Raw genomic sequence first — 24,954 nt, forward strand, 5'->3', positions numbered from 1 at the left:
AAAAATAACGAAGTCGACTGGCCAATTAAGAAGCAGCTTCCTTCATTAATTCTACCATCAGCCGCGTCGTGAAGGAGTCTGGGAGAAGGGAGGGCAAGGTATATTTCATTCTGTAAATAAACTTGCTAAATTTACGCGCCAGCTCGTAAATATTTGCTTAGGGGCGTTTACCGAAGTAGCTGCGATAACCCGACCCTTCCACCCCCCTCCAGACGCCCCCCTCCTCAAGACGCTCCTCCCCCCCCACGACGCTCTCCCCCTCCTCCCTCTTATGGTTCTTTTCTTATGGTATGTCGTTGTGCTGTATGTTTTTCTTCGTGTGTGTGTGTGTGTGTGTGTGTGTGTGTGTGTGTGTGTTGCCCCTTTATGTCTTGCGCTCATTCACATTACTATTTATCTATTCATTTGCGTTTTTTATTATTTTTACCTTTATTCTTGGCCACAGAATAAACTTTAAATTCTACATTTTTTTTCCTAATTTCCTTCAGGCTTCAGGAGTAATTTTTATTTTACTCTTATTAAAGGCAGACGATTTAATTTGCCTTAGAAAAGACCTCGTACTAAAGAGGCTAATAATGGCTCTAAGTTACTCCTTCCAGTTCGTTCTGTGGATTCATTTAGTGCGGATTCATTTAGCGCGGAATTATTTAGCGCGGGTTCATTTAGTGCACGTTCATATAGTGCTGGTTCATTTAGTGCGGATTCATTTAGCGCGGATTCATTTAGTGCAGATTCATTTAGTGCGGATTCATTTAGCATACTGTACGTTCATTTAGTGCGGGTTCATTTAGCGCAGACTCATTTAGCACAGACTCATTTAGTGCAGATTCATTTAGTGCGAATGAAGTGGCGGTCGTCAACAACACGGTTTTAGTACGTGTATATATAATTATCCTCGCTATTTCTAAACACATATGTAGAGATTAGAAGATATTTTTTCATCTTGAGAGGAAGATTTAGCCTCCAATAAACTTTCATTCTAGGAAATATCTTCAGAATTGTATAAAATCGTCCTTTCAATAGACTGCATGAAAAACTAAAATTGACTTAAGTATTCTTCACCGCATTTTCTCTCCTTCCCAGCCTCCCCGTGCTTGCGGCCTCAATTTTGCCCCGCTCAAGGTAGCTTTGTTTTATGTTTGCTTTGATGTTTTATACGCCCAGCTGGGGAGACTCGACCCCCCCCCTTCCACCTCCCCCCACTCACCTCTTCCTCCCAGCATGGGTTTCGCTCCTGGCAATTGTTTTCACCTTGTGTTTGTTTTGGTCTTGCTTCCCAGAGGCTTTTGTGTGTGTGTGTGTGTGTGTGTGTGTGTGTGTGTATTTATATGTGTATGTATGTATGTTTGTCTTGTATGCATGTATGTATGTTCCTGTGTGTGTGTGTGTGTGTGTGTGTGTGTGTGTGTGTGTGTGTGTGTGTGTGAATAAACTCGTCTGAAGGCAACAAGGATAAAAATATACATAAAGTTCTCGTGCTGAAGGGGTTAAGTGGGCCATTATACAGAATGAAATATAGGAAAGCCGGTATAGGAAAAAAAAAAAAAAGACAGCGTTAGGGTAATATATGTGAAAATCTGGGGGATTTAGAGAGAGAGAGGGGGGGGGGCAGACAGACAGAGAGAAAGAGAGAGACAAGTGGTTAGACGGTATGATAAAGGTGAAGGGTAAAGAGGAAGGGATAATGGAGTGAGGCAGTTAGAAACAAGAGACAGACAGACAGACAGAGAGGAATGGAATAAGCAGAGAGGCATGGGATGAACGGAAGAGACAGACAGACAGACAGAGAGGAATGGAATAAGCAGAGAGGCATGGGATGAACGGAAGAGACAGACAGACAGACAGAGAGGAATGGAATAAGCAGAGAGGCATGGGATGAACGGAGGAGAAGGCGAGAAGGAAGCGTTGAGACAGACACAAGGATAATTGAGATAACTGAGACAGACACGGAAGTAGGTGTGAAAGTGACAGATAGAAAGGTTTGGAGGAGAAGGAGGGAGGGGGCGAGAGAGGTAGGATATAGGAGGAGGTGGGGGGGGGAGATAACGTGAAGGAGGAGAGTGAGGTGGAGACAGAGAGGGTAGAGAGAGGAGAGGAGAGACAGGGTACGAGTGAGAGAGACGGAGGTGGAGGATAGGAAAGGCGGGAGACGAAGGGGATAGAGAGGGGGAGAGGGAGTGAGACAAGACCGAACTGAGGGGAAGGTGAGGGGAGAATACCTGGAAATTAGGAAGGGGAAACAGAGGGAGGCCGTTTGACCAGAGGGGAGAAATTGGGAAGGCAAGATGAGTAAGAGTGGAGGGGTGAGAGAGTAAAGGGGAGATACTAGATGATCCTGAGGGGAGAAGAGGGTGCGACAGTGGAGGGATGAGGAAGAGGGAAGGGGAGACTGGGAGACAGGGAAGGAAGGGAGAGGAGAGAGACTGTGAGGAAGAGGAGGGGGAGAGAAGGATAGGCAGGTGCGTCTGAGTCGATTTGTGTGTCATTAATAACTTTAGGTTAGGTTAGGTTAGGCTAATTTAGGTAAGGTTAGGTTAGGAAAGGAAAGAGGAGGAGGAAAAGAGCCGATGGACAGGGAAAGAAAAGAGAGATATCGGAAGGGAGAGGCAAGGGATGGAGAAGGTACAAAGTTAGGCAAGATTAAGGTAGGCCATTAGAGAGAAAAGGAGGAAAAACAAAGGAAGTAAAAAGTCAAGAGACGAGAAGGAGAGAGACGAAGTTGGGGGACGGGAAGAGGGGAGAGGAAGGAGAGAGACTGGGGGGGGGGAGGAGAGAAGAAGGAGAGAGACTGGGAGGGAAAGTAGAGTAGAGGGAGAGAGAATAGGGAAGGAGAAAGGAGAGAGACTGGGAGAGACGGTAGTTGGGGAGGGGAGGTGAAACTGAGAGACTGGGAGGGAGGGGTAGGAGAGGAAGGAGAGAAACGGGGGAACGGGAAGGGAGGAGAAGGAGAGCGACTGGGAAGGAGGGTGGGAGGGAAGGGAGAGAATCTGGGAGAGAGGGTAGGAGAGGAGGGGGAGAGACTGAGGCTAAGGAGGGGAGGGTGAGATAGTAGTATGTGTCTGAGTGGGTTTGTGTGTTGGTAATCAGGTTAGGTGCGGCCCGTCGCTGCTCCCTCTGTCTCCCTCGCTCGTACTCGCTTGGACAGATATACAATATACATCGAGACGCTAGATTGAACTGCCATGTACATTTCCCTCTGCCATATATCTCCCCGGTTCTTACACACATACATATATATCCATGGAAAGGCTAGATTGACCTGCCATGTAGATTTCGTATTGTCACGCATTTCTTTTATTGCTGAATTCGTAGCGTAATGCCACATGCACCTCGGTCCGTATATTTATAAAGACGCTAGACACAGTTCCCATTAACGTTTCCTTACTGATATACTATTTTTTTTTTTTTTCAGTGTCGTTTACCTTCTTCACAGTGCCATACACACCTCGACAAATATATATATGGAGACGCTAAACCGAACTTTTCTAAGCACTTTCTTATTGCATTGTACACACTTTCATTTTTCTTTCCTCTCAGTTGATTATGTTACGGCTGTTTTTCATCGACATGTGCTATATTGGACACAGTTGCAAATATTCCCTCAACTTTTAATTATCTTCGGTAAATGTGTAACCAGCTTTGCGGGGCTGTGACATGTGAATATTGCCTTTACGGTTGCCTGTCTTCTTCAGAGTAGAAATACCGATATAAACACGAATACAGTCAACCTCATAACTACTATCTCCTTCGCGGTGTAGGTGGTAGGTGGCATTGCATGATAGAAAATCCGCGTCACCTGTTGAGGATCGAATGTATATGTGTAGCCTAGCCGTCACTCCGACTGGGGCTGTCTGACCACTAACCGACTGAATACGGATATATACAGTATGTATGACTACAGAGAGAGAGAGAGAGAGGTGACCGATGTTGCATTAACCCCTCCGCTACTCTAAATCCTCAATAGATTTTTGGTAAAGACTGATAACAAGGGAAGATAGTGTTCAGCTGAGAGAATCCTAGGAACCAAAGGCGTCAAAAAATATCTTGAACCACATTTTCTCTCCTGTTAGTACACCCAGGAATCTGCTTAAGCTAATACTAGACGATTTTGTTGAGTCGGGAGAAATCGTAGCAGTCAAAAATGAAGTTAATTATAATCGTCTGGAGGTAGCAAGGGAAAAAAAAAGTGCCACCTCTCTGCTAACTTTTCCTTTCGGCTGCCACTCGCACGGTCTGGTTGGCATCGGCGGTGGCAGAAACCCTAAGATTACCTACAGAATTCATCAAGGCTCCAGACCGGAATTTAAATCGTAATCTTTATTCTTCTAATGGTCCATTTTTCAAGTTGTGAGGGAGATGCGGAGGAGGGGAGAGGTAGGGAGGGTTGGGAAGAGGGAGAAGGGGGAGAATGGATGAAAGGGGAGGAGGAGGGGAAGGGGAAAGAGGTTGGAGGTGGGTGATATGAGAGGTGAGGAGGATGGAATTGGGGACGAGGTGAGAGGGGAATAAGCAGAGAAGAGAGAATCGGGGTGAAGGTGGGGAAAGGAGGGAGCGAGTAGGAGGAGGGAGGGGAAGAAGGGGGAGGTGAAGGAGAGGGGAGGTGATGGGGAGGAGGAGGGACGGGAAGGAGATGGAGGGGGTGGGGAAGGGTGTGGAGAGAGGTGGGGGGTTGGTTTTATCGCACAAGTTTGGGCTGCGGCCAAGGTGGCGGGTGTTCATGCTCGCTCGGCTGCTGGAGATTATTATTGTTATTTATGTTGGGCTTTTTGTGGCCAGTCTTAATACATTTGTGGGAGTCAGTGTCTTTGGGTGGCAGGATGACTTGGGAAATGACTCAGCGGCGTGGCTTTTAGGACTGGTGGGTGGGTTTTCGTTGTGGGAGTGGTTGTATTTGGGTGGGAGGATGACTTAGGAAATGACTGGTGGAGGACTTTAGAGAGTGGAGGTGAGGGATTGTGAATTGGGAAGTGACAGTGGTAGGGGGTTTGGGGGAGTGGGGGTGGGGGTGAGGGAGTGTGAATTGGGAAGTGACTGGTGTGGGGAGGGCATTGGGGAGTGGAGATGAGGGTGAGGGAGTGTGATTAGGGAAGTGAGTCAGGTCGGGTGGTTTGGTGAAGTGGAGAGTGGGGTGATTGTAGGCTGGATGTTTTTGGGTGTAAGTAGGAGAGTTTTTCGCAGGAGTGAGGGTGTTTGGTTTGGGAGTTACTTGGGGAGGGCTTTTGGGAGGGGAGGGGAGTGAGTAAGAATGGCTTAGGGAGACACTGGGAGCGGCCTTGAGGAGGGGATGGACGCGAGTGCCTATGATGTGGGAGTGAGGGTGACTTGAAGGAGTTTGGAGAGGAGTGGATTTTGGGGAGTGTTTTTGGTGTTGAGACTTCTGGGGAGAATGTTGATGTGGGTGTGTGCTGCTCATTTCGTGCCACATCATCATCATCATCATCATCATCATCATCATCATCATCATCATCACCATCATTATCCTTCATTCCTAATATTTAACAAGCATAATACTGTGCCTCTCAACAGATACATATATTGTAAGCTGTCTCTCTCTCTCTCTCTCTCTCTCACACACACACACACACACACACACACACACACACACACACACACACACACACACACACACACACACACACACACACACACACACACACACACACACATTCCGTGCCATGGCCCCCCTGTTGTGTTTACCCTTCTCTTTCCTTCCCCTAACTTCTCGCCTTCCGAATTTCCTTTGTTTTTGCTTCCCTTGTTCCCCTCCTCCTCCTCTGTTTGTTCTGTTTCCCGCACTCCCTCTTTCATTCTCCCTTTGTCGTTTGATCCTCTCTCTCTCTCTCTCTCTCTCTCTCTCTCTCATAATTTAACTAGCAGCGTGTTCCAGGAATTTCTTTGTCCCATTCCGCCCATTCCGTCATTTCTTACATCATCTCTCTCTCTCTCTCTCTCTCTCTCTCTCTCTCTCTCTCTCTCTCTCTCTCTCTCTCTCTCTCTCTCTCTCTCTCTCTTTCCTTTCTCTTGTGATTCATCTTCGTCTCTCTTCCACCTTCACTTTTTTTTTTTCCGTCTTTGTTTTCATTTGTGTCTTGCTTCTTTCTTCCGTTCCTTCGTCATTCTTTTTATTCTGTGTTCTTGTTCAGTTGTCATGTTTTTATGTTGATTGTCAGTGGTGGTGTTTGTTTATGCCTTTAATTGCTTGTGTGTTTTTCTCCTCTTCCTCCTCCTTCCTAATTTTTGTGCACTTCTCCTTCTTCCATTTCCTCTTATTCCTTCTCCTCCTTCTTCTTCTCTTGCTCCTCTTCTTCCTCCTCCTTATCAACCTCCTCCTCCTCCTCATCATCATCATCATCAAAATTAACATCATCATCATCATCATCATCAAAATTAACATCATCATCATCATCATCATCAAAATTAACATCATCATCATCATCATCATCAAAATTAACATCATCATCATCATCATCATCATGTTAAATTTTCTCCCTATTGTTCCTCCTCCTTCTGATTCTCCTCCTCCTCCTCCTCCTCCTCCTCTCGCCATTCTTCATCTCTACTTTTGCCTCACATATTTCACTCTTTCTGTCTCCTTTCATTTTTTTTTATTTCTCTTTCCTCATCTCATTCACATTCGTCCTCTTCCTTTTTGTTTCTTGCATCGTTGGCTTCCATTGTATCCTGTCAAGTTTCTTTTTGTTTATTTTTCATTTTATTTCCTCTCTTATTTTTCTTGTTAGTTCCTTTGTTGTTTGTTTTGGGTCATGTGTCTTCTGCTTTCACGGAATCTCATTTGACTTTCATATGTTTACATGCTTAATGTCTGGAAGTTTGCCTCTCTCTCTCTCTCTCTCTCTCTCTCTCTCTCTCTCTCTCTCTCTCTCCTGTACCCATTAACAGTTCCCCCAGTTAGATATCAAGTTCATCAAGTTAATTTAATATATACGACGATTCAGTATATCTCTCTTAAGCAGAGTCAGCCCATTTACGCTGACCTAGCCACAAAAGTAGGCAAACAGCGCTAAACATAATACAGCGGGAGATATATACGTTAAGCAGGCCCAAGTCGGGCTCAAACTGTTTCATTTCTCCAGCTACGCAAAAATCACTAAATATGAGCAAAAATTCCGTCATGTCAGGGTAGTGTGATAAAAAAAAAAAAAAGAAGACGAAACGCAATAAAGACTGATAAGACGGTCGTAGACATGTTGGAATAGATATAACTGAGAGAGATAGTGATAGAGAGAGAGAGAGAGAGAGAGATAAGCGGGGGGAGGTGAAGAATAATTATTAATGCAACATAAATATACAGCACACCATGTATGCAGACATCTATTCCTATGCAGCATAAACACGGGGAAATTTACGTAACAATGCAACACAAACGCAGACGGCAACGCATCACTAGGCAGATACTGGCATGTTATAATGCAACGTAAATACTGATAAATATTTTCAAACGCAGCACTGGGGAGGACATTACAGGACAACACATAACACAATACGGATACAGTGAGATATGATACAGCGTTACACAGACACGCAGAGATACTGAAATGCAACAAAACACAGAGGTATACCAAAACACATAGACATAAAGACGAAACACAGACCTACAGTACATGCAACACTGATAGGGCCTATAGTGGAATATTATACTTCACAACACAGATGAACACAACAAAATTATAAACACTGTAATATTATAGACGTATCACACTTCATGACACAGACGTACAGTTGCAGACATTTATACGGTACCATTTCTTACTCCATCAGTTATGAAACTCTTAAGCAGTATTCTGAGAAGCTTTTTGGACACCGAAGATTGCTTTACGGGATTTCAAAATTCATCGCTCACTACCACGGTGTTTATCGGAATGTATCGATATAGATGTAGGCGACTGTATTCAGTGTCATATAGGAAGGGCATACAGAGGGATATAATACAACAGATATAGAGAGTAATACAACCATATATCAACCACATCAGGAAGGATATAACGTAGGATGTATATACAGTTTATGAAAGTCTATCCTCTCCTGCCTCTCTTTCACGACTGGAAATATGGACGTGTGAATAAAACGTAGTGGACCTTGTTTAATATTATCATCCATTTGGGGCTGATAATATGCATCTATGTCCACCAGGCCCCGTATTCTCATCGATTAAGGAAGCTCCCTAACACCTTTTCCTAAGTGATTTATTTTGCTTATTACACCTTACTCTCCTATTCTGTGCTATATAGATCCTTGAAACATCACCATACTCTGCATAAATAACGTATAAAAGGATATTGACCAGCCATATCCCAAGATAAATCGCTATGGATGAGGTGCACATCGATGGCTCGTATTCTCGGTGCTTAAGGAAGCTTCTAACACCGTTTCCTTATCGATTTAGCTTTGGATACTGCGGACTAGTATCGATTCGTACGTTATGTATGACGGCAATAGAATGACTTAAATAACACGGGAGAGTACGGCAGGGTGTGATAAGCCAAATAAATCGCTTAGGAAAGGTGTTAGGGAGCTTACTTACCCGACGACAATACGGGCTTGAGACACCAGTGATAAGAGAGTCAGAAGAGGCGAATGGACTTAAGTATTTGACGTGGCATGATAAGACAAGGATAACACAACAGCAGCACAAACACAGGCGCAACGCAAACACAAAGGGAGGTATTCGCGCTCGGTTAGGAAGCTTAACACTTCTTCCTTACCGATTTATTCCTGATTCTTCTCTGTTACAATAATCCTGTGTGTTATTCATGCAAATAAGTCGACATTAAAAAGATATATGAAGCAAAAAAGAGGATGTTAATGGTAGTTTTGGAGATAAATCGGTAAGGAAGAGGTGTTAGGGAGCTCAATACAGGCCACAGAGTAACACAAAAAACACAACTCAAACAGCATCAGGACCCACATTCTCATCGGTTAAGAAAGCTCCGTAACACCTCTTCCTAAGCGATTTATTTAGCTTATTACACCTTGCCTCCTCTTCCGTGTTACTTAAATCATTCCAATATCACCATACGCTTCATATATATAACGTACAAAAGGATATTAACCAGCAATACCCAATAATAAATCGCTGAAGAAGAGGTGTTAGGGCGCTTCCTTAATACGAACGAAGGCACAAACAGTGGGGATATTCCAACGTACCCTACAGTATGAGCAAAAGTTCGTCGACTATTTCTGCCAGCATTGTGTCCCGTCTTCCATAAATTTCATTCCTCGAGATTTTCCTTCTTTCTCGTCCTTGTGTGTGTGTGTGTGTGTGTGTGTGTGTGTGTGTGTGTGTGTGTGTGTGTGTGTGTGGGCTTAAAAAATTATTCCTATCACGTAAAAAATAATTCACGTTCCATCGTCCCTTACCACAGCTGTAAAAGAAGTGTCAGGAAAATTTTGCTCATGACTGTACAGCAACTTTTGCAATGCACTGTTATGCACACTTCCCCATGCAAGTAAACGAGGGGAAAAAAAACAACCCTTTCAGCACGATGATGTCTTAGATTAAATTCTTGTTACCACCAGACTCTCTCTCTCTCTCTCTCTCTCTCTCTCTCTCTCTCTCTCTCTCTCAGGCTGGGTGGATTTTTACTTAACATCTGCCACAGAGCACACACAAGTTACCACCAGAATGGAAGAGGAAATTTATCAAAGGAAACTGACAAAATGGCCCATTACTGTCCTCATTTGCCACTGGGCCAAGTTTGGGAGAAATTTTTGCTACAAGAGATTGTGTATGCATCTCTCTCTCTCTCTCTCTCTCTCTCTGTCTCTCTGTCTCTCTCTCTCTCTCTCTCTCTCTCTCTCTCTCTCTCTCCAGACTATATTGATTTTCAGCTATTCTTCCTCATGCCTAACTTCTTGTTACTTTTCTTTCTCGAACGACACATTTTTCGTACTTCTCTTTCACCAGATTACCTTAGTACATTTCTTCCTTTCCATCTACACTTTTCTCACTCGTCAGTTCCACGAAATTACTCCTACGCTCTTCTGCTTCTCCATTTCCTATATCCTCTCTTCCTCCACTTGCCGGCATTTTTCACTCTTTATATTCTAGTATAATTTCTCCTTGCCAACCAGATCAGATGCTTTTCTTTGCTTCTAACTAGGCTTAACTTCCTCCTTAACCCCTACCTACACCAAAACATCTTGGGAGTACAGAGTTTTCTTCGTCTCCGAATTTATATACCTTCCTACCTTGCTACGTTTTCTTCCTCCTTTTAATTCTAATATTTATTCTTCCACCAAACTCTTGACACATTTCTTCCTCCTCGGATTCCCTTCCCTTCCTTCCTCCAGCCAAATTATCCTTCTACTTTCCCTTCCTCTCCGAATATACTTTTTCTTCCCTCCCCTCGCATATGTTGCTGCGAAGTTTGGCTGCGTTTGAAAAGTCCCCTGGAATCGAATTTGTTAGGGGAAGATAGAAAATTTCAGAAGTTTCCCCTAAAGAAGGCTATCCCCAGACGACGAGTTTCCCCCTGACGGTGTTTGCTGTCGGGGGAAGGGAAAGCATCTCTTGTTACACCTAAATCCTGCTGGGTGCACTCACGGTCATAGGTTCTTCCCTTCTTATACCCAACTACAACAAGAGGTTCGGAACTGCTTCGCCCCAGCCCATTCACTACCTCGAAAAGTAATCATAATCCTGAGTTAGTTTTTAAAGTTTGTTCAATCTCAGTTACTACTGTTATCTAAAGTTCAGTTATTGTGGAACTACCCGAGTTTCAGCTACAGCCTAACAACAAGTGTAAATGTCCGAGATTACTTCGACCCTACCGGTTAATTATTAGGAAACGTAACTGTAATCTTGAATTCATTTAGGGTTTATTTAAACCAAGGAGCTTTTTTCGGATGGATTTGAAAGGGGAGAAAAGTAAAAAAAATCCTCCCTTCTTATTCCTTACTACAGGTGCAGCAGAGGTTTGGAACTGCTTCGCTCTTACTGGTTCACTGCCCCGAGATGTAGCCGAAAGCTTGAATTAATTTAAAAAGTTTCTTCGAACCCAACTACGACTGTAATCTTGACTTTAATTGAGTTTTTTAGATTCCAACTACGACACAACTGCAAGCACAGATGTTCAGAACCGTTTTGGTCCTGCCTGATCAGTACCTGGAAATGTAGTCATGATTTTGAGTTCGAACTTAGGAGCTTCTTGTAGATGGATACGCGAATGGAAGAATTTTGGGGAGGAAAGTCATGAGTAGTGTTTGTTGATCCATGATTTATCCTTGCATACAAAATTACATTAACTAATCATTACTAACTCCTTTATACTAAATTATGATATTGAGTGATGAGTTTTCCTTGTATACACCATCATTAAATGTAACTGTGGGTTAAGGAAACTTGAGAAGAACAGATGAATGGAAATATGTGCAGTGACTTTGTGCGTGTGTGTGTGTGTGTGTGTGTGTGTGTGTGTGTGTGTGTGTGTGTGTGTGTGTGTGTGTGTGTGTGTGTGTGTGTGTGTGTGTGTGTGTGTGTGTGTGTGTTCACAGTTTTTCCATCGCCAGTAATCGAGGTCACACATGTTCACTATCCCCTACAGACTGGGTCATGTGTTATTCCATGTATATTTTTCCATCCCTGTATTTTTCCTTCCCTGTATTTTTCAATCCCTATATTTTCCCTTCACTATTTTTCCATCCCTGTATTTTACCATCCCTGTATTTTTCCATCCCTGTATTTTACCATCCCTGTATTTTTCCATCCCTGTATTTTTCCATCCCTGTATTTTTCCATCACATTATTTTTCCTTCCCTGTATTTTTCCATCCCTGTATTTTACCATCCCTGTACTTTTCCATCCCTCCATTTTTCCTCTGTAAGTCATGTATTTCCTGCCCCCACTGTAAGCGAATTCATTTTTGTCTCTATGGCCTGTATCCGAGGTAATGTATTTTTCCATTCCTTGTAGGCGAATGAATGTATTTTTCCCCTACATGTAGGAGGAAGTAAGTGTATTTTAGGTCAAAAAGTCACATCACTCCCACTTCTATTCATGCGATTTTGGGGACATAGAAGAGACCGTATTCCCTTAGGCGTAGAAGGCTCCCTGATACCTCCTCCCTTGCGATAGACAGGGAGCCCTTATCCTTGTCACGTAAATAAGTCCCCAAACACCCTTTCTCAAGTGATGTATTTTGTTTACTACACCTTTGTCCTCTTCTGTGTCACATCATATCTAATGTCGCCATACACTTCATAAATAACGTACAAAAGTATAATAACCAACAATATTCAAAAATAAGTCGCCATGGAAGAGGTGTTAGGGAGCCTTCTTGACCGACGAGAATCCGGACCCTACAATCTCTACATTGCATATTGCAGCTAAATATTACCCTCTCCTAGCTCTATAAAAATCACCTGGCGCTGGAATAGAGCACTAGAGCTGTTCCGAGTATTAGACAGTCAACGTGCAATATCTAAAAATAAACTGGCGGCGGACAGGGGTTACGGGAGTCTCCTACGCCCACTAGAATGCGGTCCCCAAGCTGGTCCAATCAGGGGAGAGGAAACTGACGCTGTCCACCAATTAGGGAGCAGAGTCTAGGCCGTTAGTTTGTTACACGGTTTTTTTAAATTTAATTCTCCTCTCTCTCTCTCTCTCTCTCTCTCTCTCTCTCTCTCTCTCTCTCATATTTCACGGTCTTGCTGCCTCCAGATCAATTAATTCAGTTATTGTTATTTAATTTTCCTCTCTCTCTCTCTCTCTCTCTCTCTCTCTCTCTCTCTCTCTCTCTCTCTCTCTCTCTCTCTCTCTCTCTCTATTTCACGGTATTGCTGTCTCCAGACCATTTAATTCAGAGTTTTCAGAGTGGACGTGTTTATTAACCGTTCATCACTAAAGGATATTTCTTCCTCCTCTTTCTCCCTCTCCTCCTCCTCTTCCCATTACTACTACTACTACTACTACTACTAATACTACGACTACTACTGCTTCAACATGAGTGACGACAACAACAATAGCAACAAACATAATAATAATAATAATAATAATAATAATAATAATGCAGGACAACAGAATGAAAGCTCCACTCAAGGCCTCCTCTGTACCGCCCTAGTAAAAAGCTAATGTTACGTAGGTCCTTGTATATGATTTCATTCTCCAACCCTTATTTTCATCCTTCATCATCATCATTATTATCATCATTATCATTGTCTCGACCTATTTTCCCACTTAAAGATAAGGGTGAAGTAGGGTCCAGTGAGTAAGAAATAATTTAAACTAAAAACATTATAAGGAGTCAGACTTCTAAAAATCTTAAATTCACAAAATTGGTATTAATGAAATTTCTGTTGCCAAAATTAGGACTTCACCATTAACAAAAGCCAGTAAAAAAAATGTAGTTGTAAATGAGAGCTTATTGCAGGGTTAGCGATAACAATAGAACACCAACATTATCACACCACTGTTGCTAATATTAATGCCAGTAATACCAGAGTACAGTGCCAGTAAATACCAGTAAATAGAGGAACATGAGAGGTGTAATTGCAGGGTTAACTTTAATAATGGCGACGCGACCATCAACACACCAATGTACGTAATATTAACAACCAGAGGACAAGCATTTAACCAGTGTAATATTCCACATAGTACACACACACACACACACACACACACACACACACACACACACACACACAATACTCACAAATTCCCACACTAATGCCTTTCACAAACACAGATACTAACAACTACCTAATTTACCCAGGTCAGAAATAAAATGGCTGCAATTAGGAAAAAAAGAAAAACCAATTTTTTTATTTATTTCATTTATTTATTTTTTGGGCATGATCATTCCGTTCCCCTGTTGTCTCTTTTATGGCCAAGATTACAAAGCAAACTGTTGTATAAATTCGACTATTCAAAGGCCATCAAATTATGAACACACACACACACACACACACACACACACACACACACGGGGGAATATTAATTTCACTGTGATCAGGGGTTCTCACAGTCGTATTATGTACAGGGAAAAAATAAACCATATTAGTCATTCCTTCCTCTTAATTAAATCGGAACCCTCATTCGCTTTCTAATTATGTACAGACAAAGCAAGCAGCAACAGGAGTTCAAATATAAAGCTGAAATTCTATCTATATGTCCTTAAGTAGATGATGATTACCGTCCTTTTGCAGCCAATCTCTCAAAGTTCTTTTTAACATTAAGACAATGCGACGGCTTTGCATCCTTTTCAAAGCACTTCTTCGTGACTATATTTTCACCTTAGCCAAGTCCAGAATTTCGGTCTTTTGCGTCATGTCGGGTTGCACAGTAATAGAAAAAGACAAAACTAGGGCTTTCCATCATTTCCATAGCACTTTTTATTCTAGCGATACGTTTTTGTTAAAATTCGGCACTGAGGATGGAAAGATGGCAATTTTAGGCCAAGTTAGGGTAAAAACGGTATAGCAGCATATTCTAGCGTTAGTATCTTCTTACATCTCAGCATTCATGATGGAGAAGTGCCAGTTTTAAGCGTAGTTAAGTTGAACAGAGTGAACATACTACCTAACAACCGGAGACAGTATTTTAGAAAGTCCATTATAATCAGCTACGCGACTCTCTTGTTCTGAACCTTTATATATGTGCAGCCAAAGGGATTAACAACAAGACAGCAATTCTATCAAAGCAAACGGCAAATATTCTTACATCCTCAGGTTGTAGGTATGTCCAACCAAAACCAAGCAAACTACAGTCAAGCCATAAGGTGGGACTTTCTTGCTTTGTGTGACTAATCAGGTGCAGAAAAAAATAAAGGGAGAAGGAGAGAGAGAGACTGACTGATTCCACTTCAGCCAAAAACAAAGCACTCATACGTTCTTAGGCTGTACTACATTAAAGCCAGACAGATTAGATGAAAAAAAATAATTCCTTCTTAATCAGATATAAAGCCTTTGCGCGATATCAGACGCGAACTATGTAAAGCCAGACACAAGAAAAAGCAGTAGTAGCGAGATGTAAAAGTTTCATGCACTCAAATTCTACCTATATAAATCCCAGAAATCCAAGCCAGGGAGTATTAATTCTTTTGTGACTAAATATACCCTTATGTGCTTTCCAACACTCTACTCATGTGCAACCAAAACAAAACAAAGGTCAGTATATGGTAGTAATTCAATCGTAAAGCTTTTATAAATTTTCACATACAAATTACACATAACTATGCTATGTTCACTTTAAATGGGCGTAAAACTGTGATCTCTCCGTCGTAAATATTGATCTGCAACAAGAAATCAACACTAGAATATGATGCTAGTCACGAAGAAGGTCTGTGAAAAAATGTTGAGCCATAGTACTTGTCTTAAAAAGCGCTACGGGAAATGGACTGCAACTTTCCGAACGTCACCACCTCTATTAAATTAAAAAAAATAAAATGTAATCATATATAGAAGTTTCATAAATTCCCACTTTCTCATTACACATAACTAGATAATGCAAAAAACCACCAGTACAACAATTTCCCCGTAATGAAAGGTAAATATGTCTTCTGAAGCTCGTCATTAAGTAGCCTACAGTGCAAGCAGTGTGAATTACAATAGCAGCTACCGTATACTACTGTGGAGAGATGTAGTTACGTTTACTTCACAACTGTTACTGCTTCTGCTGTGACTGCTATCGTAACCTTTTCACTACTATGGAGCTTTTTTTTCGTTCCATGACCAGACGATTTTCCACATCTTGAGGACTCCGCTCGTCGTGGTAATATCAGAGGAGCAGTTTTCCTAATCCCGTTACTCCTAGATGTCCCTCTCGGAATTAGTGGCGTTTCTACCTAATTCCATCACTGCTAGATGTCTCTTTGAACATAACGAAATCGTCTGGTGGTAGCAAGAACAAGCTAAAATGGGCGTCACCGTACTGAAGGATAAGAGTACCGAAACGAGAGCATAGGTAGGGCAGTGACCGAGAATTACACAGCTCAGCGGGATAATCCTCAGTAATCTCAGTGATACTCCAGGCCCTGTACAGGAGCTCTCAGTTAGTCCCTCTTCTGTGGGTCGTGGTGCTGAGGCCTTCACGTGGTGGCGCTGATATGATCGGGCGGTGGACCTGGATGGTCGTACAAACGTCCCTCAGTCCCCTCCTTGCTTCATGAAAAGAAGTTGGTGAACTGCAGGAAAAGGGTAACTTTTGCCTGCAGTCCACTTTGTTCACTTCCAGATAAGACTGGGGTTGCAACTATTACTGTTACTACCACCATTATTATTACATCTACTACTAGTACAGAGGGTCTGTTATATTTGCTACTACTACAGTGGTTCATAGGATGAAATAGTAATACAGGAATGAAAATATACTAGATGATCTGAAATTTCCTCATCTCCGGTAGTCCCTAATACAGAATGGGAAAAATTATAGGAAACATAAACCTAAAATTATTTCCTCTAAAGTTGTACATCCGAGGAAATAGAAAACAGAAAAATATAGACTGGAGACAAATTATTTACTGGAACTAATAGGTTAATGGAATGAAAAAAAATAAGAGATGATTATTTGGTGTCTAGTTATTTTTTCTGTTGTAATTATTAAAGCAAGAGTAAGAAAAAATAATGAAACAGTCAAAACGGTATAAGCTGTTATTTAATCCTGTACCATGGTTCCTACCAGATTAAAAAAAAAAAATGAAAGATAAAGTCGAGTACATGAGTTAGTTCCTAAACTGCAGTTCTTATATTGAAATATAAATAGAACGGAATTGCTAGAAGGGTTGCAGGTAATTCTCCTCTTCTGTGATTTTTGCAATAAACCGAGAAAAATGGTGATGGTGGTGGTAGTAGTAGTAGTAGTAGTAGTAGTAGTAGTAGTAGTAGTAGTAGTAATTGCGACTTCAGGCTTATATGTGCAGGATGTAGTTGCCTTATTTTTTCAGTCAATCGGATAAAGAGGTGACTGAGTGACGTTTGTATAACCGGGCAGCTTCACAGCCTGGCCATAGCAGTGCATTCCTCCCTGTGACCAGACAAATGGTAAAAATATCAATTCAGGACTGTCTCCCCTTGACCCGTCGGATACATGATAAAGTGGCACAAAACGAGGCAAAAAACAGTCCTGGTCTTACATCATCCCCATACAGTTAATCTTTCAGTATTAGCTTTTACGATGAACTTTGAAAACCGAAAAAAAAAAAAGTAATGTAAGAATGATATATTTTTCCGTGCTGTGTTATCTGGTGGGAGGGGTTCGAGATTGTTCGTAATAACACGGTTCTACGGAGAGGAAAAAAAATTGCTTATCTGTGGTACCCTCAGTTATTTTCTGCATTTACTTCTCAGTGTGAAACAGAAAAAAATATGGAGGCAAATTATTTTGGGGGAACTTTTTTTTTAGGGGGGAGGGGGTAAGTGGAAAAAATCTACACATAATTTCGGCCTTGCTTACAGTCATGTCCTCCAGTCCTTACAGTTGAATTGCATGTAAGAGAACTATCAGATTCCGTAAAATATTTATTGTACCATACTCTACTTCTTACGGTTACCTAGAGAACAAATTATAGAAAATTTATAGTAGAAGACCCCAATTATTTCCTGGCAGTAGAATATTTAATGGAAAATGCAGGAAAAAATCGAAGAACAGCTGCTACTTAGGAAATGTCTTAATAACCGGTAAAGGAAACTTGGACTTATCAGTAATATAGCAATTTCTTTTGTATTTTATTCAGTAATTTACTCCTGTGTTATGTTTGGGAAATTAGATAAGGCGCAAGAAAATGTTAAGGACAAGTGTGCAGAATGAATAGATAAGGGAGAGTTGTTACGAAGCCGGCTACGTTGCTTAAAACACGACCCTTTATTTTCTTCTCTGTACTATAATTTCTTGGGGGAAAAGCAATGAAAAAATCCTTCCTTCACTGCACCTTACAATGGAAATAATAAAAGAAATCTTCCCTTCACTCGAGTACACCATACATAAACAAAACAAAAACTTTCTCTGCAGTATATATTTCACACACACACACACACACACACACACACACACACACACACACACACACACTAAACATCACAATAATAGTCGCCAGTAATCCTTTTCCTTTCGCTCTAATCTATAACTGATAATATAATTTCTTCTTGATCAAACATTTCTGAAGCTTGTGTAATGTTCTGAAAAACGCCTCGTGCCCTGAAGGTTGCATCGATGGTTTTCAAATATCATCGCTCACTCGCGTTATTTTTCGTCATGAAGTGGAGCATTATTTTTCTCCCCATGCAATTAGCGGCCATTTTGAACCCCTGACTTCACAACAACGTGTTTACCTTGACCTGACAGTGACCCCTGACCTCTCATAGCTCGGTTGATGGCCAGGTGTAGTGAGATTAGAGGGTCGCGTTGATTAGTAACCAAGGAGACTCATTCATACCCCATAACTAAGGCTTCTCGAATTTCATGTAAACACAATATTTTATTTAAGTTGAGAGTGGCCCAGTTCCGTCAGATAATAACAGATGGTCTATAGTCGACAAGTATTCCATTTCCTTCACTGTATTTCAGAGAGAGAAAAAAAATAGCCCGTGTAATCTGAAGCTCAATACCTCTGCCTTCACAACGAGAGAGAGAGAGAGAGAGAGAGAGAGAGAGAGAGAGAGAGAATAAACAGCTTTTATAATCTAACATACAATACCCCTCCCTTCACACCAATTTATAATACAAAAATCAATATAGAATCACCTCCTCTACTACCAATAATGAAGACGATATTAAAGCCAGGATGAAAATATAAACAGCGACTCAAACTGCCCTTTCCCCCACAGACACTGTTCCTGAAAATGAGGAGATTATTCCTAGAGGCTGAGAAGAGGGGAAGGGAGGAGGGGGAGGGGCCGGGGGGGGGGATGAGGGTGAGAGGAGGGAGGGGGGATGAGGGTGAGGGATGGGGATAGGGAGGTTGGATTGTAATTAGTGTGCTCGCTACTGTGTCGTACGCATTCTTGTTTCATCCCTTCGCTGCAATTACGGCATTTTGTGTTTCATTCTGGCTACCCAAGGACGATTTCATTTAGCTTGAGATATATATATTTTTTACTTTAGTGAATTTGTTAGGAGCAATATCCAAAAACGCATTCAATACAGCGATGATTTCTATTCATTTATTTTATTTATTTATTTATTTATTACCACGGAAGATTCCCCCTTGGCTGAATTAAATCGCTTACTGACAGCAAGAATATAGGAGTGACGTCATACAGGTGAAGTGACGTCATACAGGTGTTACTGAAAACTCAGTAAGAAAGGCTCTTATTTCCAAGCATCTATTCCTTGGCGATTTATTTCTGGATATACTTGGGTAACATCCTTTTGTACGTTATTTATGCAGAGTATGGCGATGTTTGAAGGATTTATATAACACAGAATAGGACAGTAAGGTGCAGTAAGTAAAATAATTCGCTTAGGAGATGGTGTTAGGGAGTTTCCTTAACCGACTAGAATATAGGCCAAAGTATCCCCTAAGCTGAATAAAATCGTCTGACGGTAACCAAAGCCTTGTGCTGAAGGAGTCAGCGGAGAGTCTTCAACCCCTTCCCTAAGAGGCGTCTGCGGTAGGCTAAATAAAATCGTCTTGCGATAACCATAAGAAAATTGAGAGATGATACGTTACTGCATAGGTAAACCCCTTCAAGAAAGTGATATGTCTTAAATTCAAATCTCCCTATCTCAAGACGATTTTATTTTACCAACGAAGGATGTCTCGCGTAAATGAAGCAGTATTTAACCGCAGATCTTCGTGTTCTGGTTTGTTCTTCGTGTTCAGTGTTCGTCAGTTATGTTAGGGGTTCAGTGTGTTCGGGATTTGTCTTCCTAAATCGGGGTTTTTGTCTTGTCTTGGGGGTTTGTCTTGTGTTCGGGGTTTTGTCGCTTGTGTTCGGGGTTGACTATACTCTGGGGTTTAGTCTTGTGTTCGGGGTTTTGTCTCTGTGTTCGGGGTTTTGTCTTCTGTGTTCGGGGTTTTGTCACTTGTGTTCGGGGTTTTGTCTCTTGTGTTCGGGGTTTTGTCTCTTGTGTTCGGGGTTTTGTCTCTTGTGTTCGGGGTTTTGTCACTTGTGTTCGGGGTTTTGTTTCTGTGGTCGGGATTTTTGTCTTCTGTGTTCGGGGGTTTTGTCCTGTGGTCGGGGTTTTATCCTGTGGTCGGGGTTTTGTCTCTTGTGTTCGGGGTTTTGTCTTCTGTGTTCGGTGCTTTATCCCTTGTTATTTGTGACTCGTGTTCAGGATTTTGTCTCGTATTCGGTGTTTCGTTTTTTTGTGTTCGGGGCTGACTATATTCGGGGTTTGTCTCGTGTTCGGGGTTTTATCTCTCGTGTCGGGGTTTACTGTGTTCGTGGTTTGTTTCTAGTTCGGGGCTTCAATATTCGGGGGTTTGTCTCGTGTTCAGGGCTCGTTTTTCGTGTTCGCAATCTCCTTTATTTCAGACACGAGCGGAGGGAATGGCGTGAGAAACCCAAGTAGTGAAGCTGCTTGAAAATTTTTACCTTTTGTGTCCCGGGATTTTTTTTTTTTTTTTGGGGGGGGGAGGGGATTTGGGACGAAAATGCAAAGTTAACCAAGCTGTTTGAACTAAGATTTTTGAAAAGCTTGTATTTATTATCCCGGTAAACGTCTTCTGCGGTTAACTTTAGCATAATGATTGTAGTTTTATTTATTTATTTATTTATTATTTTTGCTCGCGTCTGTTGAGGTTTTCGTCATCTATCGCACAGAAAAATAAATATTATTCAGTAGAAAAAAAAAAGTTTTTGAAGGTTTCGTTGCAGGTCCCTGGAGATAAAGCTTCGTGTTATATATTTTTACATTTATGAGGTTGGAATAAATGCTTCGGGGGAAATATTAAGGAAAAATAGGAGGCTTTCGTTGTCAGAGAAGTTACTAGGGGGAAAAATGCGATTGTTCCTTATGAATAATATGGCTTTTGCGTTAAGTACCCTGTAAGGAGCGATGAGTATTATAAGGGAGTGTTAAGTATTATAAGAAAAAGCTTTAAGTAAAAGAAAAAAGCGTTAAGTATTATAAGAAATAGAGCGTTATTATAAGAAAAAGGGAGTTGAGTATTACCAGGAAAATAGCGTTTAAGTATACAAGAAAAAAGAGCATTAAGTATTATTAGAAAAACGGCGTTAAGTATTATAAGAAAACAGCGCTAAGTATTTTAAGAAAAAAAGCATTTAAGTACATAAGAAAAAAGAGCATTAAGTATTATTTGAAAAAGAGCGTTAAGTATTATAAGAAAAACAGCGCTAAATATTGTAAGAAAAAGAGCGTTTATTTATATAAGAAAAAAGAGCGTTAAGTATTATTTGAAAAAGAGCGTTAAGTATTATAAGAAAACAGCGCTAAGAATTGTAAGAAAAAGAGCGGTAAGTATTATAAGGAAAAGAGCGTTAAGTGTTACAGGAAAAAGTGCGTTATTGTAAAAAGAAGAGCGTTAAGTATTATAAGAAAAAGAGCTTAAAGTATTATGAGGGTAAAAGCGTTAAGTATATGACAAAAAAAATATTTTCTAAGGTGCTGTAGACAAAATGCTTGAAATATTTGTCTTAATGATTTCGGAAAACAAAACTTTTATTTTATTTATTCATTTTTTTTTTAAATTAGGGAAGAGCAAGCGTTATTTGTATAAATTTTGAGGAACATAAAATAATATTATCGAAGTACTTAAAGTAATTATCTCGGAAAAATACAGTTTTCTGCTCAAAATATGAAGCTAAAAATGAATTTTCTTTTTGGTGTTAGAATAATATGGCGAGAGAAATTGTAGTGTATTATTATTATTATTATTATTATTATTATTATTAGAAATATTAAGCTTTTCTGTTATGTATGAAAAAAAATAAAGCAATATAATCTAAGGTATTTAGGTCAAAGGATTCGAAATATAAAGTCCATCTTTTGTTTTAAATCTGTAAACAAAAGCAGTGTTATAATCCGCGTTGTATATATAATTTTACTTGTATCTGTGGAGTCTTTCGTCATAGTTTCATAGACTCCATACACACAAAGAAAAGCAATAGCGTTGAAACTTGCATAAATGCTTGAAAGTATTTACGCTTATGGCTTCAGTAATTATATAGGCTTTGCGTTGAATTTGAGGATAATGAACAAAATTCTCCATGTCATTTGAGTGATGTTACGTGGTAAATTTGCTTTTAATAGTCCTGGAAATTATAGGTTTTTGCGTTGACGTTTATGATAAAGAATAATATTATCTCTGTCCTTATGTCCATGGGGTGGGATACTGGATTTATTAGACAGAAGTGGCTTTATGTATGTATTAAAGACAGAGGAAATATAGAGCAAAGTTACACATACTTTTAAGAGTGAAGCTGCTTGACAAGTCTGCGCATATCCGTCTTTGAAAATAAAGAGCTGGCATTCAGTAGTAAATAATAAGCAAGAATCTCCAAGTTGTTTGAGTGAAATTGTTTGAGAAATTCGTGTTTAGGAGCTCAATAATTATCTTTTGCGTTTAAGGTAAATGGGAAAAAATCACGTCGTTTAAGTGAAGCTCTTTTAAAATATTTACGGGTATTATAGTCCCGGAAATTATATATATATATATATATATATATATATATATATATATATATATATATATATATATATATATATATATATAATTTTTTGCGATAATATCAGAAGAGAAAAAAAAGCAATATTGTATACGTGTTTTTTTTTTGTTCACGTTCATAGAGCCGAGAATCATGGCCTTTGCGTTATCGAAAAAACAAGTAATATAGGCCATGTTGTTTATATCTTGCTTATGTGTCTGAGTGTGTGGAGCGTTTCGTCATTTCACCGCCACAATGAAGCTGCACATTCGGTCTGCCAGGTGCGTCCCGTTCTGACCTACTTCTCGGCAGGGCAAAGTTATTACACCCCTTCAGTACGGTGACGCCTCTTGTATTTCTTGCTAACACCAGCGGTTTTGCTCAGCTGAGAGAGAGAGAGAGAGAGAGAGAGAGGTGGTGATGGGATTAGTAAGTGTTTCCACTAATCCCGTCACCAGCTGAATAAAATCGTCCTAGATGGCACGAACGAAATACAGAATGACGTCACGGTAATGGAGGACGTTATGAGAGGCGAAAGCAAAATCTTAAATAACACTTCATCTATTTACCTTTCGGAAGGGCTTTGAGTAAGACAAGCAGCCTCATTTTTCAGGAGGCGTGACGTGAAGAAGGATAGTGACGACGGGGCAACACAGGAAATAAACACAGTGGTACTAAGAATAATGATAGAGTTTAAGTAATAATTGAGTTTGTGACGACGCTCTACTTCGGCTCTATTTCGCTTACACCAAAGATTTTTTTTAAAGTGCCAAGAACTAGCATTTTAGGAATTCCTTTTTTCATACCAAGAGATTTTTAAACACAAGGCAGACTATTTTAAGAGATAACTTTCTTTTCATACCAAACGTTTAATACCAAAGACAATTAGTTTAGCAACCACTTTCTTTGCACAGCAGAATATTTATGTAGCGTGGTATATCATTTCGGGAATCACTTTTTTTTTTTTTTCTCGTACCAAAAGTTTAAATACTGGGGAAAATTATTCTAGAAATCTCTTTCATTAGACGAAAGTGATTTAAGGACCAAGCAAAGATCGTTTAATCCCATTTTGATTTCATTATTTTTTCACATCAGATATTTAATAAGTGCCAAGAAAAATAATTTTTTAGAATCCCTTTTGGCTTTTTCACACCTGGGATTAAGTACCAAGCAAGATCATTTTATAAAGATACCTTTTTTTTAATATATTTGTTTTCATTAAGTTTCATTTGAGATCTTTCACACACAAGGTGGATTAGATTATAGTGATTTTAATATATAGGCAGGTAGGAATGTGTATAATATATAACCGCGGCAACACAGACATGCACACGGGGAGGGCAGCTGTACGTTACTCTTTAATACTTACGGCCTAATAGATCGTGTCGTTTGAACGCTGATTTCATATGTACTGACTTCGTATCCTCATTTTCCAGAAGTCACCACTTCATATTCGCCTGTTTCGCGGGGGTAGAGGATGAACACCGAACTTCACTGAACATTATGCCATTTTTCTCGGCATTATTCAACAATCTGTGTGAAAAAATGAACTTATCTGGTTGTTATACTGGAAATATCAAAGTTTGGGGGGTCAAAGGTCAACCAAACCCCCCAAATTATGAACTCGATTTTAGAGCACCACTTGTTGTAACTGCGCACCTCTCTCTTCTTCTTCTTAGCCGTCGTCGTCGTTGTTGCTGTTGCTGTTGGCTGTTGTTTCCTTACTCCTTTTTTTCCTTAACCAATTGCCAAGTCAATACGGAGGAGGGTCAGGAAGGGAGGGCGGAGTTGCTTAGGGGACGATGATGATAACAAACCAGGTCGTCTCTCTTGTCCCCCCCCAACCAACAACTAACTCCAGTCTCGCGCCTGACCCTCTTCAAAAAAAAAAAAAAAAAAAAAATCTTATCTTGGCCAATTATTCCCCATTCATCAGGGCGGGCTCTCGATCCGTCAATAACACCATCGCCTCGCCAACCAATTACAATCTCGGAACAAATAATGCGCTGCGAAAAGGAGAGATCTGATTGGCCACTGAACGGCACCGAACCAAGCGGCTGAATGGCTAGGGCTCTGGAGAAGGGACAATGCGACTAGATTCCCGGCTTGCGCAGGCGTCGAACGTGGGGGTAGGAGGGTTGGGAGAGGAGGGAGAGGGCCGGGGAGAGGAGGGAGAGGACCGGGGAGAGAGGGTGAGAGCGTCAGAGGATGTCGATTAGCTAGACGGGAGGACAGGTAGGTGGGTAGGTAGGTAGGGTGGTGGGTAGGTAGAGTTCATGTCCGGGATGTGTACAGTTTTCATCTTAAAGACCACACACACACACACACACACACACACACACACACACACACACACACACACACACACACACACACACACACACACACACA

At 40.8% G+C, this 24,954-nt stretch overlaps 1 protein-coding gene across 1 annotated transcript in view; it reads right to left on the reverse strand.

The window, feature by feature from the left end:
- LOC145404478 (mechanosensory protein 2-like) overlaps positions 1–24,597 on the reverse strand; it is a 707,991-nt gene extending 683,394 nt beyond the window's left edge. The window contains exon 1 of the mRNA XM_080276074.1: positions 23,933–24,597. Within this exon, the coding sequence (XP_080132200.1) occupies positions 23,933–23,969 (37 nt within the window). The 5' untranslated portion in view covers positions 23,970–24,597. The remainder of the gene's footprint in view (positions 1–23,932) is intronic.
- Positions 24,598–24,954: the final 357 nt, after the last annotated feature.

Source organism: Coenobita brevimanus, chromosome 7 (genome assembly GCF_032717465.1).
Source record: "Coenobita brevimanus isolate Jiangsu-jjx chromosome 7, ASM3271746v2, whole genome shotgun sequence".
In the NCBI taxonomy this organism is placed as follows: Eukaryota; Metazoa; Arthropoda; class Malacostraca; order Decapoda; family Coenobitidae; genus Coenobita; species Coenobita brevimanus.